The sequence below is a fragment of the Martes martes genome (assembly GCF_963455335.1).
Source record: "Martes martes genome assembly, chromosome: 17".
Taxonomy (NCBI): Eukaryota; Metazoa; Chordata; class Mammalia; order Carnivora; family Mustelidae; genus Martes; species Martes martes.
Genome location: NC_137905.1, coordinates 1,468,477 through 1,484,366, shown reverse-complemented (window position 1 = coordinate 1,484,366; position 15,890 = coordinate 1,468,477). Strand labels below are relative to the sequence as shown.

The 15,890-nt window shown below is 62.7% G+C and overlaps 1 protein-coding gene across 1 annotated transcript; it reads right to left on the bottom strand.

Annotated features, from left to right (window-relative positions):
- Positions 1-1,014: 1,014 nt before the first annotated feature.
- Positions 1,015-10,675, bottom strand: SNAI3 (snail family transcriptional repressor 3; the record flags this gene model as incomplete). Its single annotated transcript, XM_080828319.1, has 3 exons — positions 1,015-4,851; positions 6,854-7,462; positions 10,600-10,675. 3 exons carry the CDS (start codon positions 10,673-10,675, stop codon positions 4,670-4,672), a joined length of 867 nt encoding a protein of 288 aa, XP_080684445.1. The 3' UTR covers positions 1,015-4,669.
- Positions 10,676-15,890: the final 5,215 nt, after the last annotated feature.

Below are 15,890 nucleotides of genomic sequence, written 5' to 3'. Positions count from 1 at the left end.
TGTGAGGGGGGCAGACACAGCCGCCACCACGGTCACCAGAGCCACAGGGACAGCGGCTGCACCTCGTCTCACGCTCAGGCGGGATCAGGGCTCGGACTGTCCCTAACCCAGCCTCTTCTTGGCCGATTCAGAACGCTTGCACCCCGCGGTGAACATGCAGGTTTCAGTCCCCGGTGGCTCCGGCACCGCCTTCCTTACACACTCCGGTTTCCGAGGTCACTGTGTCACCTCTGGAGCCTAGGCCTGCTCCCAGGGGAGGGAAGGGGACCGGCATCTGAAGCCAGATGGGCCGAGTGATTCCACGTCCTCCCGAAGGACCCGTGACGGAAGAGGCCCCGAGGGACAGAGGTGTGGGGAGACTGTTGGGGGGGTGGCGGATGCCCTCAGGTCAGCCTGGGGGTTGGGGGCGTAGCACAGATGGACGATGGGGGACACAGCCCTGAACTTTTGCACATACCAGAGATGTACGTGCCCAGCTGCTGAGACGGGCCCCGACCCTCTGCCCCTCAGCAGCCCCCTTGGCCCCGCTGTGACCTTGAGCCCCTGCCCCATGTGTGCGGGGCCCTGAGGACGCTCCCAGCAGCGCAGGGAGCTGGGCAGGCAGCTGGGAGGGGAGAGCGGGAGCCAGAACTCGCTGGCCGGGAGGTGCATGCAATAAGGGTTTCTCTGAAGTTAGCTGTTCCGTTTTATTTGAGGAATCCTGAGTGTCTTTTTTTTTTTTTTTTTTTTTTTTTTTTTTTTGCTGTTATATGTATTTGGTCTGCCCCTGAATTCTGAAATCGAGTTTAGCATGATTTCCTTTTTGTACAGACGTGGAAGCCAAGGCCTTACAGTGGGATTGACTCAGCGAGGATCAGAACTCCTCACCTGGGGACTGAGCCAGGACACCCTGATTGCCAGTGAGTCCCATAGACTCCCCCGCTCGGGGGCGCCCTGCTGTCCCGGCCTCCTTGGACCCCCTCTGAGTCTTGGCAGCGTCCTCCCTGGAATGTCGTGCCGTGCGCAAGTGACAGAGGTCTGGAAACTTTTGTTCCATTGAACCTTGCCAGCGAGCTATACTTAGCCCCCAAGTGGAGGCCAGGAGTGGGTTCTCTGAATATAGATAGTAACAAGCAGGCTATTTTCAAACTTCTAGAGAACCCCCCCGAATATTCCGGGCCAAAATGATATTTATGGAACCCTCTGGACTTTGGGGAGGGAAGGCCTAGCCCTAGTGTGTCTGTAGCTTCAGGAGAGAGGTTTCCTTGAATGAGGGGTGGAGCGGGGACCGGGCCACGGAGAGACTGGGTGTCCCTGTCGCACCTGTTTCTAGGACCTGAGCCCGCGGAGGCCGGGCGCTGGCATCTGAGTCCAAGCACGGTGGTTCTCCTGGCTGGGTGTCTAGAGCTGACCCTGTCCGTCACCCTCACACTGCCCCCCAGGGACTCCTCTCTCGCTGAAAGACGGGGTCCCCGAGCTTGGAGGGCCCGTTACGTGGTTTTCCTCTTGTCCGGAATCCTCCCTGACCTCTTAGCCTTCTGCTTTCCGCCGGGTAGAACCGGTGCAGCGTCCACCGGACGGACTGCGGCCACAGCACTGGCCCCCAGCTCCCCGGCCCCGGGGCCTCCGGCCACCCCCGCACTTGCTCCTGCCTCGGACGGGGTGGGACCCAAAGGCCTTCTTTATGGTGAAGAGGGAAAATGTGTTCAGCAAAGTCTGGGCAGGAAAAAGAAAGCCCCGGAGGGACCCAAATAGCAGCTCCCGCAGAAAGCCCAGCCACGCCCGCGCCGCCGGGACAGACGCAAACGAGGCCTGGACCCCCTTCCTGGTTCCCACTCTGTAGGTGTCGGGATGGGGTCTCCAGAAAGCCAACCTTGTAATGGGTGTCCCAGGTGAAGCTGATGACCAGTGACAAGGAAAGGCAGGGGCACGGGGAGGGGAGCTGCCAGCTGCCCGGGCCAGGCCGCGCAGCCTCCCCGTGGTCTGAACACAGCCGACGCGCTCCCGGTGGGCCGTCTCCCCCATTCATCCTGCGCTGGCTTCCCGGCAGGCGCTCAGGCCTTTCCTCACCCCGTCTGCCAAGCCAGCCTCCACCGCCCTGCCCTCTGCCAGTCCAGATATAAATGTAGGAGCATTTTCCATGGGCCAGTACAGAAGGGCAAGCATTCGACTTTATTTTAGAGCCGCGAAATTCCCTCCCTTCATATCCAACAGGTGCATCGCCTCATTTAGACATCGGGGCCCAGAAATAGAACACAATCTACAATATAGCTTCCTTCAGGCATCTGGGTGCTATTTAAAAAAAAAAAAAAAAAAAAAAAGGCCTCCTGTGAGATGGCGGGACACAGGCCGATCGCCGGCTTGACCCTCTCAGCGAGGAGCCCAGCGCTCTGGGAGACTGCTGGGAGGGAGGGCCGCCCTGTGAGCGCAGGGCCCCGCTCGGGACGACGGACAGGCGGTGGGAATGGGCACAGGAAGTGTTTCCAGTAAATCCGTCAGTTAAATCGACTGCGCCCACCCACCAAACCTTTGTGGACTGGGGACAGAGGAGTTGACCCCAGGCGTCTCTTGGCAAACTCTGCTCATGTCAGCTGTTGGGGGTGGATGGTGTTGAAATCCTGACCCCCAGGACCTCAGAATGTCGCCCCATTTGGAACCAGGGTCTTTGGAGTTGATCCAGTTAAGACGACATCATCGGGGTGGGTCCTAACCCAGTAGGCCAGGTGTCCTCAGGAAAAGGGGGATTTGGACACAGAGACGACGCGCAGGCAGGAAGACGCCACGTGAGGCGGAGGCAGAGATGGGGGATGGGTCTACCAGCCGAGGATGTGGAAGGTGCCGGCAAGCCAGCGGGGCCGAGAGAGGGGCCCAGGAGGAACCGGCCCTGCTGGCACCTGGGTCTCAGACTTGCGGCCTCCAGACTGTGGGGGAGGGGACGTCTGTGGTTCAAGCTGCCCGGTGTGGGGAACTTGGTTACGCAGCCCCAGGACGCGGATATATTAGCTAAGCCTCCCGCTCACACTGTCTGTCCCTCGGGGCACGGCTGATCCCTGCGGAGGGAAGGCAGCGGTGCAGCCGGGAATGTGAGCGAGGCTTTCCCAGTGGGCGTCTTCCTTCCACCTGCTGATACAGTCTGGTACTTGCTGGAGCCTCGGGCTCCTGGGTGGCCAGTTTCGTCAAGGTCACCCTTGGTCCTGAGAAGCCCAAGATCACGGTCAAGTTTCCTCTGGGGTGTCCCCAAGTCTCCTCCGATGGCCGTCGTCAAAGCAGCCCCAGAGGAGCCTCCAGTGGAATCCGCAGGTGCCCTGTGCCCAGGGTGGGCCTGGTGGATGTTCCTCAGCAGGGCCCCAGGGCCTGGGGCTGAGACGGGGGCCTCTGCCGCTTGCCCTACGGCCCCATTCGGGGCCAGGACCAAGGTGCCTGACTTTGTCCCTCAGCCTGGGCCAGAAGTGGCGTTGCTGACAGCTGGCCAGCCCTCCTGCAGAGAGGAGCAGGTGTCCCCTCCGGGTGTCGAGAACTCAATCAGTCCCCGTGAGACGCAGGCCGCCCTCCCGGGGCCAGCCGGAGACGCCAAGATGTGCTGGCAGGAGGGAGGACCAGCCCAGCAGGTGACCGCCGGGCGGTTGGAGGTGGGAAGAGGCTGCCCCGTGGGGGCGGGAGGCTGGGGAGGGGTCTCCTGTTGGCATCCGAGTCTGAGAGGCCTGTCTTGGGCAGTGTCAAGGTCTGCCCCCTCTCAGCTGTTGGACTCCTGCGGCCTCAGGAAAGGGCAGGCAGAGGGGAGGTGACGGTGCCACGGGCGGCCGCGGACACAGTCCCTGGGCGACGTGGTGGCCTCCGTAGAGACGTGTGCAGACGCAGACTAGACGGCCTTCTGAGCGCCCTGCCGGTGCGGACACGCACAGCCCACGGCTGCCGCTTCCCTGGGCCTTGATTTCCCCAGCTCGGCTCACACCCTCCTCGGCACGTCCACGCCCCGTGGCTGCTCTCCCTCCCTGTTTAATGCTGTTCCCTTTTCTGGCCTCTTTCTTCCGAAGACGGTGCCTCCTGCTTGTACTCTCGCCGCCGCCTCCCACCAGTCCTGCCCTTCATCCCTACGTCTCACGGCCCCGCGCCCTCGCCGTCCCTCCCCCACTCTGCGGCCGGAGGGCCACGTCATCCACCTGCGGCCCCTCGGGGACAGCTCCACGCTCAGCCTCTCCCTTGACTCAGAGCCTCAGAGGACACGTGGTTGTCCTCTGCCCTGTGGTTATGGTGGGGCCCTCGCTCTGTCTGGGGCTGCCTGGGGAGGTGGGCGGGGGCGGTGTGCGTGCATCCCTGCCAGGACACAGCTGAGCCCGGAGTCCCGACCGGCGGCCGGCAGAGGGGAGCCCTGAGGCAGCTCTCTCCACGGAGACCGGAGGCACGGCAGGTGCGGGCCACGCTGGCCGCTGTCCCCCACCGGCCTTTAACGCTGGGAGGACAGAAGCAGAAACCAGAGCAAGTCAAACATAGGACAGTCCTCGGTCACCATCTTCGGTCACTCACCCTAACAAGCCCTCCAGGCTTCTCTGGTCCGGGATGGGGGTGGGCGGCAGCAGGCAGAGAGGAGAAACACCCAACGAGCGAGTGTGGGGCCGGGCAGCACGGCAGGTCAGCCGTCAGCTCCTGGGGTGACGTCCTGTCCCTCCTACCTGCACCGAGCCCACCCTCCTCAGGGGCCGGGGCGGCAGCCGGACTCCTGGTGACGCGCCAGGAGCGACATGCGGGAGAAGGTCTTGGCACAGGTCTTGCACTGGTACTTCTTGGTGTCAGCGTGTGTCTGCAGGTGGGCCCGGAGATTGGAGCGGTCGGCGAAGGCCCTGCCGCAGTGCGAACAGGTGTAGGGCTTCTCGCCTGGGGGAGGAAGGGGAGCTGGGTCAGGGTCCCTCTGCCTGGTCACGGGAGCTGGCCCTGGGTCCGTGGGTCGTGTTTACAAATGAACAAGCCCCGGGGTGCCTGGGGGCTCCCCTGGTGAGCACCTGCCTCTGGATTTCAGCCCAGGTCATGGTCCCAGGGTTGTGGGGCGGAGCCCCGGCTCAGCGGGGGAGTCGGCTTGGGCTTCTCCCTCTCCCTCTGCTCCCCCCCAATAAATAAGTAAAATCTTTCAAATAAAAAAATACATGAATAAGGCTCTCCATCTTCTCCAAATGTCCGTGCCCGCTCTAAGGGGTTCTCTTCCTTCAGCGCCTTCCCCAGCAGTCATGGAGGGGGCCTCAGCCCCCGCTCCAGGAGGAAACCCTAGGACCAACAGGCCCACATACACCGTCAAGGTCAGAGCTGCTTGGGAACAGGGTGGACGGTCACACCCGGCCAGGACTGCACATCTAAGACCCTAAGAGGAAAGGTCTAGCGTGGGTCTTTGCTGTAATCACCACAGTCACCAGATCCTTCTCTGTTTCTGCCAGAGCCCTCCTGGGGGCCTCCCGGCCGCTGTTCCCACCGTGGAAGGACGGGGTGGCAAGCGGTGCTGCTCCCAGACCGGCCGAAAGGCGGGCTGGAAGGACTGAGCCCTGCGGTGGACACAGGCATTCAGGAGCGTCTTAGGAACCTTGTGTGCTCCAGAGCACCTCCAATCAGGGTGCCTGGGGATTTGCACAAAGTCCTTCCGTTGGGAGCTGGGCCCCCGGGACAGCCCTAACAAGTGTAAGAGGACCACTGGGGCTCATCTGTCCTCTGCCCGTGTGGAGCGACTCCCAGCCCTCCGCCCTGCGGAGTCCCGATAGGCAGCAGGCTGCAGTCCCCACGGCCCCCGAGCATCTCTCCCTGCCGCTCAAAGCCCGGACACCCTCTAGCCCGGTCCGTCTCCTGCGGGGCCTCCCACCCTCTGGGCTCCCAGACCCAGAGCCTGAGTGCCCGAGAGTGGGGTGGGGCCCTCAGGGACGTCTCTGCGGGGGGAGCTGAGGAAAACCAAATGGGATTTCAGCCCAGACGGCGGCTCCTGCGAGACTCTTCTTTCGAGCCTCCACGCAGCTGGGACTCCAAGAGTCCTCGTTACAGAGACGGGCAGGGAGGCTCCGGGGACGGGAGGCATGCGTGGCAGCCGGGGCCTTGGCCCGCGAGTCTCGTTCCTGGCCTCTGTCTGTGCCTCCCTCTCCCTCTCCTGGTGGGCCTGGGGCGCGGTGTGGTCCTACCTCCTGCCCTCGGAGTCGAAGTGCTGAGGCCTCTGGGCCTCAGGTCTGGGCACATGCCCCTCTCTTTCGTCGGCTCGTCTGTCTCTGTCTGTCTGTCTGTCCGCAGCTGCCCTCCTCTCCCTTCCTGTGTTCGGGCCTCCTCTCCCCCGGGACGGGATGCTCCCGGGCCCTCATCAAGCCCCAGCTCTCACCTGTACCCTTCAGGCAGTCTGTGTCCCCCGTGCTTGCCACCCGCCTTTCCCCGTGCCCCGCTCCTCCTGCTCCAGAGTTCCGGAAGGCCGCGGAAGGTGACAAGTCAGACCCACAGAAGCCGGGGGCGTCCTGTGCTTTGCCAGGTGTGGTGGAGCGAATTGTGTGTCTCAAAACAGATGTGTCTGTGTCATAACCTCCAGTGCCTGTGGACGTGACCCGACCTGGAACCCAGGGCCCCTGCAGATGCGACCAGGTTAGGGTGGGGTCACCCTGGGTATGTGGACCCTGGCCCCCTATACTGGTGTCCTCACAACAGAGGCAAATGCGGACGCAAATACGCATAGGGGAGAGGGACATGGCCACCGTGGAGGGCCACCCGGGCCTCCCCGGCGCTAGAGGAGGCAGGACGGACCCTCCCCAGAGCCTCTGGAGGGAGCCCGGCTGTGTTGGCCCACTTGTTCGCAGACTCTCCCCTGCGGTCCTGTCTGGGCCCGGGCCTGAACCCCGCCCCCCGGGGCCTCCCCCGCACGCACCTGTGTGGGTGCGCATGTGGCCCCGGAGCAGCCAGGGCCGGGAGAAGGCCTTGCCGCAGACGGCGCAGGGGCAGGGCAGCGTGTGCGTGCGCAGGTGCATCTTGAGGGCGCCCAAGCTGCCGTACTCCTTGTCACAGTGTTTGCAGGAGAAGCAGCGCCGTGCCCGCAGCTGGCAGTGCAGCCCCAGGTGCCGGGCCAGCCCAGCCGGCGTGTGGTAGGGCTTGCCGCAGGGCGCGCACTGGGAGCCGCCGGGGGCCCGTGCCGCACCCAGCCGGCCGTCTGCGGCGGGGTCCCCGGCGGGGCCCGGGATCGGGGGCCACCGTGCGGGCAGCACCAGCAGCGGGGGCAGGTTAAGCTGGTTCAGGCTATCTTTGAGGGGTACGCTGGGGGCCCGGCCGGCCCAAAGGTGCACCGGGCCGACTTGCAGGGGGTCTGGCCCGGGGGCCCCCTGCGCTTCCTCGTGGCGGGGAAGGGGCAGAGAGATGCGGGCGATGACAGAGGTGCGCTCCCAGGGCCGGGGAGGGTCAGCAGGTGTGGGAGAGGCCGACTTATCTGGGAGGAGGACGGGCACCACCAGGCCCCTGCAGGCAGAACGGGCACCATTGACTTCTGCAAGGGAGGACAGAGAGAGAAGGTACAGGTAAACATGAGCCCCCACACTCTGTCCTCAGACTTGCCCTGCTTGGTCCGACCCCAGGCCTCCTCTAGGTCATCGCAGTTCAGTCCGCAGGGAACGGACTGACCAGGCGGGGTGTCAGCTCAGGACGTGACCACAGGTCTACGGGACCGATCTCAGTGCTGTAAAAACAAGGAAGAGAAGTGCCCAACAGGCTCCCAGAAGAGCCCTCATGGGGCCGAGGGAGGTTCCCCCACGACCCAGGCAGGGCAGGCCTCCCTGACCCCCGTCCCACCTCACGGCCAGCTCAGAGCCGCGGCGCCGGGCTCCCACACAGCGCTGATTCAGAGCAAACACTTGGCAGTCGGCTACAATGTATAAGACAACTAATTAGCCTCCAGTCACCCCCGGCCACCCCTCACCCATGGCGACGGAGGTGCACACAGCCTCCCGCCAACGCTGCCAGGTCGACAGCGGTGCTCGGTGGTCCCGCCGCACCCTCCAGGGCCAGCTGGTCCCCAGGCTGCCGCGCCCACGCTTGGGGTCCGGCACGCCCACGCTTGACCAGATGGGAGCAGCGGGAGCCCCCAGAGTCAACGGGTGAGTGGGCAGTTACATCCTGCATTTCCCCCAAACCCAAATGTCCAAACAGCCCCTGACCCGCTCCGTGCTCCAGATGGGATGGAATGAATCTCTGGCCTCGTTTCTACCTTCATGCCAAGGCTTTGGGTCGAGAAAGACAACCCACAGATGGGGAGAAAATATTTGCAAATCACATACCTGATAAGTCACTAGCATCCGGAATATACAAAGAACTCTTGCAATGCAGCAATGAGAGACAAATGATGGAATTTTAAAACGGGTAAAGGATCTGCATAAACGTTTCTCCAAACAAGATATACAAATGGCAGGGTGCCTGGCTGGCTCAGTTTGTAGGCCATGTGACTCTTAACCTCAGGGTTGTGAGTTCAAGCCCCATGTTGGACGTGGAGCTTACTTAAAAAAAAAAAGAGAGAGAGAGATATAAATGGCTCACAAGCCCAGGAAAAGGTGCTTGCCCCCATTAGCCGTCAAGGAAATGCAAATTAAAGCCACAACCAGATAACATGTCATGCCCACTGGGATGGCTAGAATTTAAAAACAGCCAATTGCGGGGCTCCTGGGTGGCTCAGTGGGTTAAGCCTCTGCATTTGGCTCAGGCCATGATCTTGGGGTCCTGGGATCGAGCCCCGCGTCGGGCTCTCTGCTCCGCGGGGAGCCTGCTTCCCCCTCTCTGCCTGCCTCTCTGCCTGCTTGTGACCTCTGTCTGTCAAATAAATAAAAAAATTTAAAAAAAAAAGGTTTAAAAAAAAAAAAACAGTTGCAAGTGTCAGTGAGGATGTAGAGAAATGAGGACTTTTAAGGAAGGTTCCCACCCGCCACTCTGCCCTGACTTCACCCCTAATCCTCCAGTTATAAAATAGCACACCAAATTTCTGTCCTCCAGAGAGAGTAGCAGCGGCAAGCTAAGAGACAAAGGCCAAGGAAGTTCTGAAAAGATAGCCCTGGGATGCCGGAGGGCCTAAGACGCCACAGAAGCGCCATGAGGGGCCTTTCTACTGGGGAAAAACGGCACCTTTCCTGTCTCTGGGATGCAGCCACCACCCTGGCCCCAGGTATCTCAGAGCCAAACCCTGTTTGGGGGGCCCCGGGGGGAGGGCAGGGGAGAGAGGCAGCCATGCTAGTGGCACGGCCACACGCCTCTGCTGGTCCTTTAAATGCCTTCCATATTTCCTGGGGCTGCTGGATGTTTTTACTGGTCCTGGGACTCAAATTCCTGGGAGAAGAGACTTTTAAGTTCCTTCTGGTTTTAGACATTCCCTGGGAGAGGCCTGAAAAGGCACTTACTTAAAATCAGAGAGTGAGGGGCCCCAGACAACATCCTAGCAGGAGGAGGCTCACAGTGGTCACCTAGCTCTCCACAGGCGGGGGGGGGGGGTGACAGGAGGAGGGAGGAGGACGGGAGGTGGCTGAGTCTGACCCTTGTCACTGGCTGCCCTGGTCTGCACGGTCTGCACAAAGGGTAAAGCCAGGTGCGTGCTAAGGCCGGGCTCTAGACAACAGGTTTGAAACACTACTATGGCCCGTGTCAGGTCCGTCTCTCATCATAGACACGCATATATCTGAAGCACAGGTTTCCTTCCCCTGAGCCCTGCACTCTGATGGTTTCTGTTCTGTTTCATTTTATGAAAACCACGGGTGGTGACTCATTAAACAGATTTCAAAATGCAGAGTTCAGGAGACCAGTCCTAGGAGGCACCCCCTGGCGGCCGTGGGCCCCAGGATGGATCAGTGCGGTGGCCTCCACTCGCAGGCCTCCACGGTGTCCCTCCTCCCCTCTTTGTCTGAGTCACCAAGCAGTTGCCCCAGGGGAGGGGGTCTTCACCCCCCAAGAAGCAGCCGAGCTGTGGGGAATGGCTCTGGTCACTCTAGGGAGACCTTTGTCCTGGGACCTTCTTGTGTCCCTATGCCTAGCAGGGAATGGGGATACATAGACAGTCCTGGGTCCCGGACGTGCGTCTCCCTGCTGAGCCACCCTTGGGGTTGGGGGAAGGACTGCAGCCCCTAAGTACCCCTCACAGCTTGCTCCGAGGAACCGTCACGCGGGTGAAGGGAGGCCCGGGGGAAGGTGACCCACGGGAGAGGTGTGAGGAGGCATTGGAGGGGCCGGGAGGAAGCTGGGCTTAGGCGCACAGAGCCCATGGGTCAGTCTTCTGGTCTCCTCTGGATGCTCTGGGGGAGCACTTGGACCGCCTCCCCAAGTTCTCCCAGTCTCTCTCCCCTCCAATCCGCGGGACCCCATCACCCACCCACCCAAACCTCCTGCCCCAGGGAAGATGGCTCCGGGGCTCCCTCAGCTGCGATGGGTTCACCAGGCCCCAGGCGGAGAGCCCCAGAGGGACTGGGGGCCTTGAAACTTCTCTCGGTGGGGAGAGTCCGCGCCTGTCCAGCCCGACGCGGGGCCGAGGCCCCCCGAAGCGGACGGGGCGCCCGCAGGCCACCCACGCGCCCGGGGGCTCGCTGCAGCTCTGCCAGCAAGATACCCCCTCCTCCACCGGGGACGAAGTCCGAGGAGCCCGGCAGCCCCTACCTCTCTGCGTCGCCAGCCGCCTGTAGTTGGGGACCCTGTGGCTGGAGTGCGCTCTCACCAGGAAGGAGCGCGGCATGGTCCCCCCTGCGGACGCGGGTCCCCCGACGCGTCCGCCGGGCGCCCGCGGGCAGCGCGGCGGGCAGGTGGCGGGAGGGCTGGCTCATTAGCATAGCGCGCCGCCTGGGCCAACCAGCGCGAGGCGCGGCCGGGGCGGGGTCGCGGGGCGGGGCTTCGGGGCCACGCCCAGGACAGGTGCGCGGGCCGCGGGGGAGGGAGCGCGTGGCCGCCGAGTCCTCCCCACGGGACTGCCCTGGCGCGCGCCGCGAGTCACACCGACCCCTGGGGCCTGGCGCACCCACTCACCGTGGACTACAGGGCGGAGGTCAGGGCTGGGCGGAAGCCGAGCGGGGCTCCCGTCCACCCGGCGGTGGAGGCGTGCGCTGGACCCCTGCTCCAGCTGGGTGCACCCGCCGCGCCTCCCGCGCAGACCGGCCGCGGTGGGATCGACGAGCGCGGGCCCCGGACTCCAGAGCTGACCCAGCCGGCCAGCCGTGGTGGCGGCGGGGGTCAGCCGCCGGGGGGAGAGTGGCCCTTCCCAGGGGGTGAAAGCCGGGGAGCGCTCCTTCCGTCCGAGGACAAGGCTTTAGGACTTGGGCCGCGCCTCCAGAGCCTCCTTTCCTGGGGAGAAAGGACACAGCCTGGGACTCTGGGATTCCGAGGGGATCTGAGCTGCGGTTACGGACGTTCACTCCGGGAGGGAAAGCGCGGGCCCTGTGCCCAGACCAGTCTGTGCCCCTGGGCAGCCGTGTCCCTCCTTCAGTGCCACAAAGAGCGGGACGAGCCGCGTCTGAGTGTCTGGTCCCTGGACGTTTCAGGACTTTGGGGGTCAGATGGGGCGTTCCCTGGGTGAGGGGACACAGCGCCAAGCCTGCCCCCAACAGCTGTGGGGTTTTCCCATGGCCTTGCAGCACGCCTGCCTTCCTTGGAGGCCCGGGTGGCGGGTGACGGCGGGTGCTCTATGCCAGCTGTGGGCTTGGGGGGCGACGAGGTGGAGTTGATGGTGAGCGGGTAGAGGGACCTCGGGAGAAGCAAGGGGGAAAGGCCGTGTCCCCCAGGGTCTTACATGCACGCAGTGTTGCAGGTGAGAGAGGCTCTGAGAGGTTAGCCAGTGCGGGGTAGGGACCCACCCAGGCTCACACGAGGCGTGTGCTCCCCTGTCTGTGGCTTGGTGAGAGCAAGGAGGGGCAGGTGCCACGTGGACAGAAGGCACGCCTTTCTCCTGCGGGCCATAGCCTGGCCCTGTGCAGTTGTGCGTGTGGATTTCAGAGGACACGCGGCTGCTTTCTGCTTATTCGCCTGTTCTGTGGCCTCGCGAGCCTTCTATTTATACCCTTTCTTCCTTCTTCCCTCTCCCAGATGTAGAGAAAGCTTGCAGGTACCTGCTAGCCCTCCGCCCACACTGCCCCTCCTCACCCGGTCATCCACTGTGGGCCATCAGCCAAGGTGACGTCCCTCATCCCCGGAGAGAGGCCCACACTACTTAGGGAAATGAGTGTTCCCCATCTCATCCTGGAAATGGCCCCTGGGATCCCACAACAAAAGACCCGCACCCACTTCTCAGCCCTTTCTGGGGTCCTGCAGACTCACTGGCTGTGGCTCACAGGGTCGTGTCTGGCTGGACCCAAGAAGGACCCACAGAGGAAGACGCGGGCATCTTCTTGTCCACACCTGTGCAGGGCCAGGGAGGGGCGCCGCTGTCCCTTTGTTCTTGGTCCATGTCCTTTTATCCTCACTATGGCCGCTTTACCTGGCAATTAGGGCTCACGCCCACCCGCTTCCCTCCAGTCTCCTGGAACGGCCCCTCTTTCAACCAGAGCAGGGACCAGGGTCCTTGCCTTCCAGTAGAAATCACAGCAGGCTTCCCTTGATCTCCAAGACCCTGGGGAGGACAGCTGGCTGGGAGCGGGGCTTGGCCCTCCCATCTGCCTCTATCAGGTGCCTGGCCTCGCTTGGCAGTTAGGGTAGGCACCAGGGAGCCATTGCTGTAGTTCTGGTTCGATAGTTTTTCTTCTCATGTGAATGTGTTTTTATAGTCTTTTTTCCTGCCTTACAAACAGTAAGACAGGTTGTGCTTGACTCTGCGTACATCTGTACACATACATCCCCAGCGCGTGCTCACTTTTTAACTGGTTGGGTTTCACGACCTAGTGTGGGGGGCCCTGCTCCCCATCAGACTGCATCCCGATGGGGGCCCAGCCGGGAGCCAGCCCTCACTCCTGTGCAGTGCCTGCGTGTGCACCGCGGGGTCCAGCAGCGCTTGCTGGGTGAGACGGAAGGGCATTGTGAACCCCCAAACAGTGTAGCCCTGGGCATGCACACCCCTGGGGCTTGAAGGAGAGGTGAGCTTCTGGGGAGGGGACCCCAAGAGTCCCGGGACCGAGACTCTTGGAACAGTGCTTGGAGCTGGACCTCCTAGCTGGGGCTCAGCTGTCCCAGGACCCCAGAGGGGCGGCCCCTCACACTGGGGCACCAGCCGCAGGGACGAAGAGCCCCTGCCCCAGCGTAGGGCATATTTGTTGGGCTGTGGCTGTGGCCGCCATGTCCTGACTTGGGGCAACCTTGTGGCCGTCCGAGGTCATGGCCTTGTGGAAATTGAGACCTAATGTTCCAGCTCCCAACATCTGGTCAGATTGGTGGCCGATGTGTGCTTGGTTACCCCCAGAGAAGGGGAGCTCATTCCATTTTGAGGTCTGTTACAGCTGAGGCTGGTTCTTAACCTAGGGTCTGGGAGACATGTCCTGTGTGAGACAGGGAGGGACATTGTCCCTTTGCACACAGCTTATGCACATAGCATGCAGGAGAGTCCTAGACATGGTGTCCTAGGCATGCTGGGGAGCACAGTGTTGGGCCCTGAGGAGGGTTTCTAGGGGCGGCAGGGGAAGAAAGCAGTGGGGAGCTGAGCGGGGGTGTGTGCACGTGCTGGGCTGTGGCCTGCCGCGTGCACACATGAAGCATGTGTGTGCACACGTGTGTTTGTAAGGCCGCAGGCGCTGTTCCCAAGTGGTATGGGTGTCAGGCATCAGCAGGATGCCCGCGGCCTCAAGGAGAGGGGTCCCTTGGGTCCACGGCAGAATTCCCCACTCAGCACCTCACTGCCTCCTCCCTGCACCATGGAGCTGGCCCCTCTTTCCCAGCAGGTTGTTGGAGAAGGGAGGGCCACCTGCATGATGCTGCCTGTCACCAGGAGAGGCTGGAGTCCCCGTCTTGCAGACCAGCCCCCAGCCAAGCCCACAGCACACACTGTGCTTCTCACACCAGCCACCGGGGGGCAGAGGCCAGCAAGCACGGCCTGTCCTTGGAGGCTTGCGGGAGAGGTGTCTGTCGGCTCAATTCTCTGTTGCAACTTCCCTGCAAGGCGCTCGGCGGGGGTGAGGGGGGGGTGCACCGGCCAGGCCAGACAGGAACTTCCTGGGTCCCAGGTCCGGGATTCCTAGCTTCTGGAAGCCACTGACTGCAGGGCCTGGAGTGTCCTCCAGCCTGTAAGGAGTCCGCAGCCGGCCTCTTGGGTCCAGAGCGCCTCCTCTGCGGCCTGGGTGGCTACCCGCACAGTCGGCAGGAGGCCCCCATGGGAGCCCCGCTGGCTGTGCCCCCGGCTAGGTCAGGCAGTGGGCCAGACTCACAGGCATTCAGCTCCCGCAGGCCCCCGGGCTGAGGACGGCACCAGCGCTCAGGGGCCTGGGGGTGGCGAGGGCTGTGCCCTCCAGGGGTCCTGCCTGCCTGCTATTGTAGGAGGCTGTAGGTGCCTGAGATCCAGACGTGCTTTCTTTCTTTCTTTTTTAAATTTTTTTTTTAACAGACAGAGATCACAAGTAGGCAGAGAGGCAGAGAGAGGAGGAAGCAGGCTCCCTGCCGACCAGAGAGCCCTATGGGATCACGCCTGAGCCGAAGGCAGAGGCCTCAACCCACTGAGCCACCCAGGCGCCCCAAGACATGCTTTCTAGGCCGCAGATGCGTGTGGACTCCGTTGGGTGAAAGGGAAGTGTGCACTCCGGGTGGGGCACCAGGACGCCCCGCTGTCTGGCCTTGTGTGGCCATGCGGGAGATGGGTGTGCGTGTGCATGTGCGTGTGTGTGTGCGCGTGTGCACACACACGGCAGGAAGCCCTGGAGGCGGCCCTGCGGATTGAGGGGGAGGCCTGGCAGGACAGCCCCACTGTCGCCAGGATTCATTCGAAGTAAAGGGAGGCTGTTTGCGCCGTGGCTTTCAGCCAGAGCGCCCCCACCCTGACGCCATGGGGTCTGCTGAGATCCAGCTCACCCGCACCCCCCACGCTGTGTTGGGGTTCACTCGATGCCCTCCCCTGGGCAGACTGCCCTGGACTCCGAGTCACTGGGCCTGAGGTGTTGGGGATGAAAGGTCCCGTGTGGACACTACCCTGTGGCTGTCACCCCGTGGCTCTATGGAGAGGGCAGAGTTCCACAGGTGTCCTCGGGTGGCAGCAGGGACCCACCACCACACCGGCTCCCTCGACCAGTGGGGTTGAAGAGGGGAGGGTGGGACTGGAGGCCCCTAATGAAGGGGGTCCTAAGAGGGTGACCAGCCTGTCACCGCTCTTCTGAGTGGCTGCTTGTGGGACCGGTTTGCCTGGCTCTGCCGTGGCTTCAAGCTCGGGAGTCCCGCCTGCCTTGAGGAACAGCCCGGAACACAGCCCTGCCTGGGGAAGCCGCTCTGGCGGCCCAGAGCACCACCTCTGGCTGCACATCCCACATTTAAAGATTTTTAAGTAATTTTAAAGATTTTAAGTAATCTCTACACCGAACATGGCGCTGGAACTTAGAACCCCCAGACCAGGAGCACAGGCTCCGAGCCAGCCAGGCGCCCCGGACATCTCCTGCTTGAATGGTTCCTTCCGCCCGCCAGCCCCCACGGGAGGCTGGGGAGCCGAGGTCACATGCTGGGGCACTAGGAGGATGCCCAGAGAGCTGCCCAGCGGCAAGAACCAGCCGTGGGGAGAGGGGCTGTTGCTCAGAGACTCAGGACTTTACTCTGAGGGTGTCCCAAAGGTGGCCCTCCGGCCCCCAGAGCAGGCCTCAATGAGTCCAGTGTGCTGGCCTCAGGCGACCCCATCTCCTGACAAGGAAGGAGGTGAAAACCACCACCCTGGCACACTTTTGCCAAGATGTGTCACCAGCAAACTGTTGTGGTTCGAGAGAGAGGACGTGTTCTGGGGGGAGCCTGGGGCTGAGGGCAGCCTGGGGAGGCACCATGCTCACAGAGAGGGGCCTGGGCAG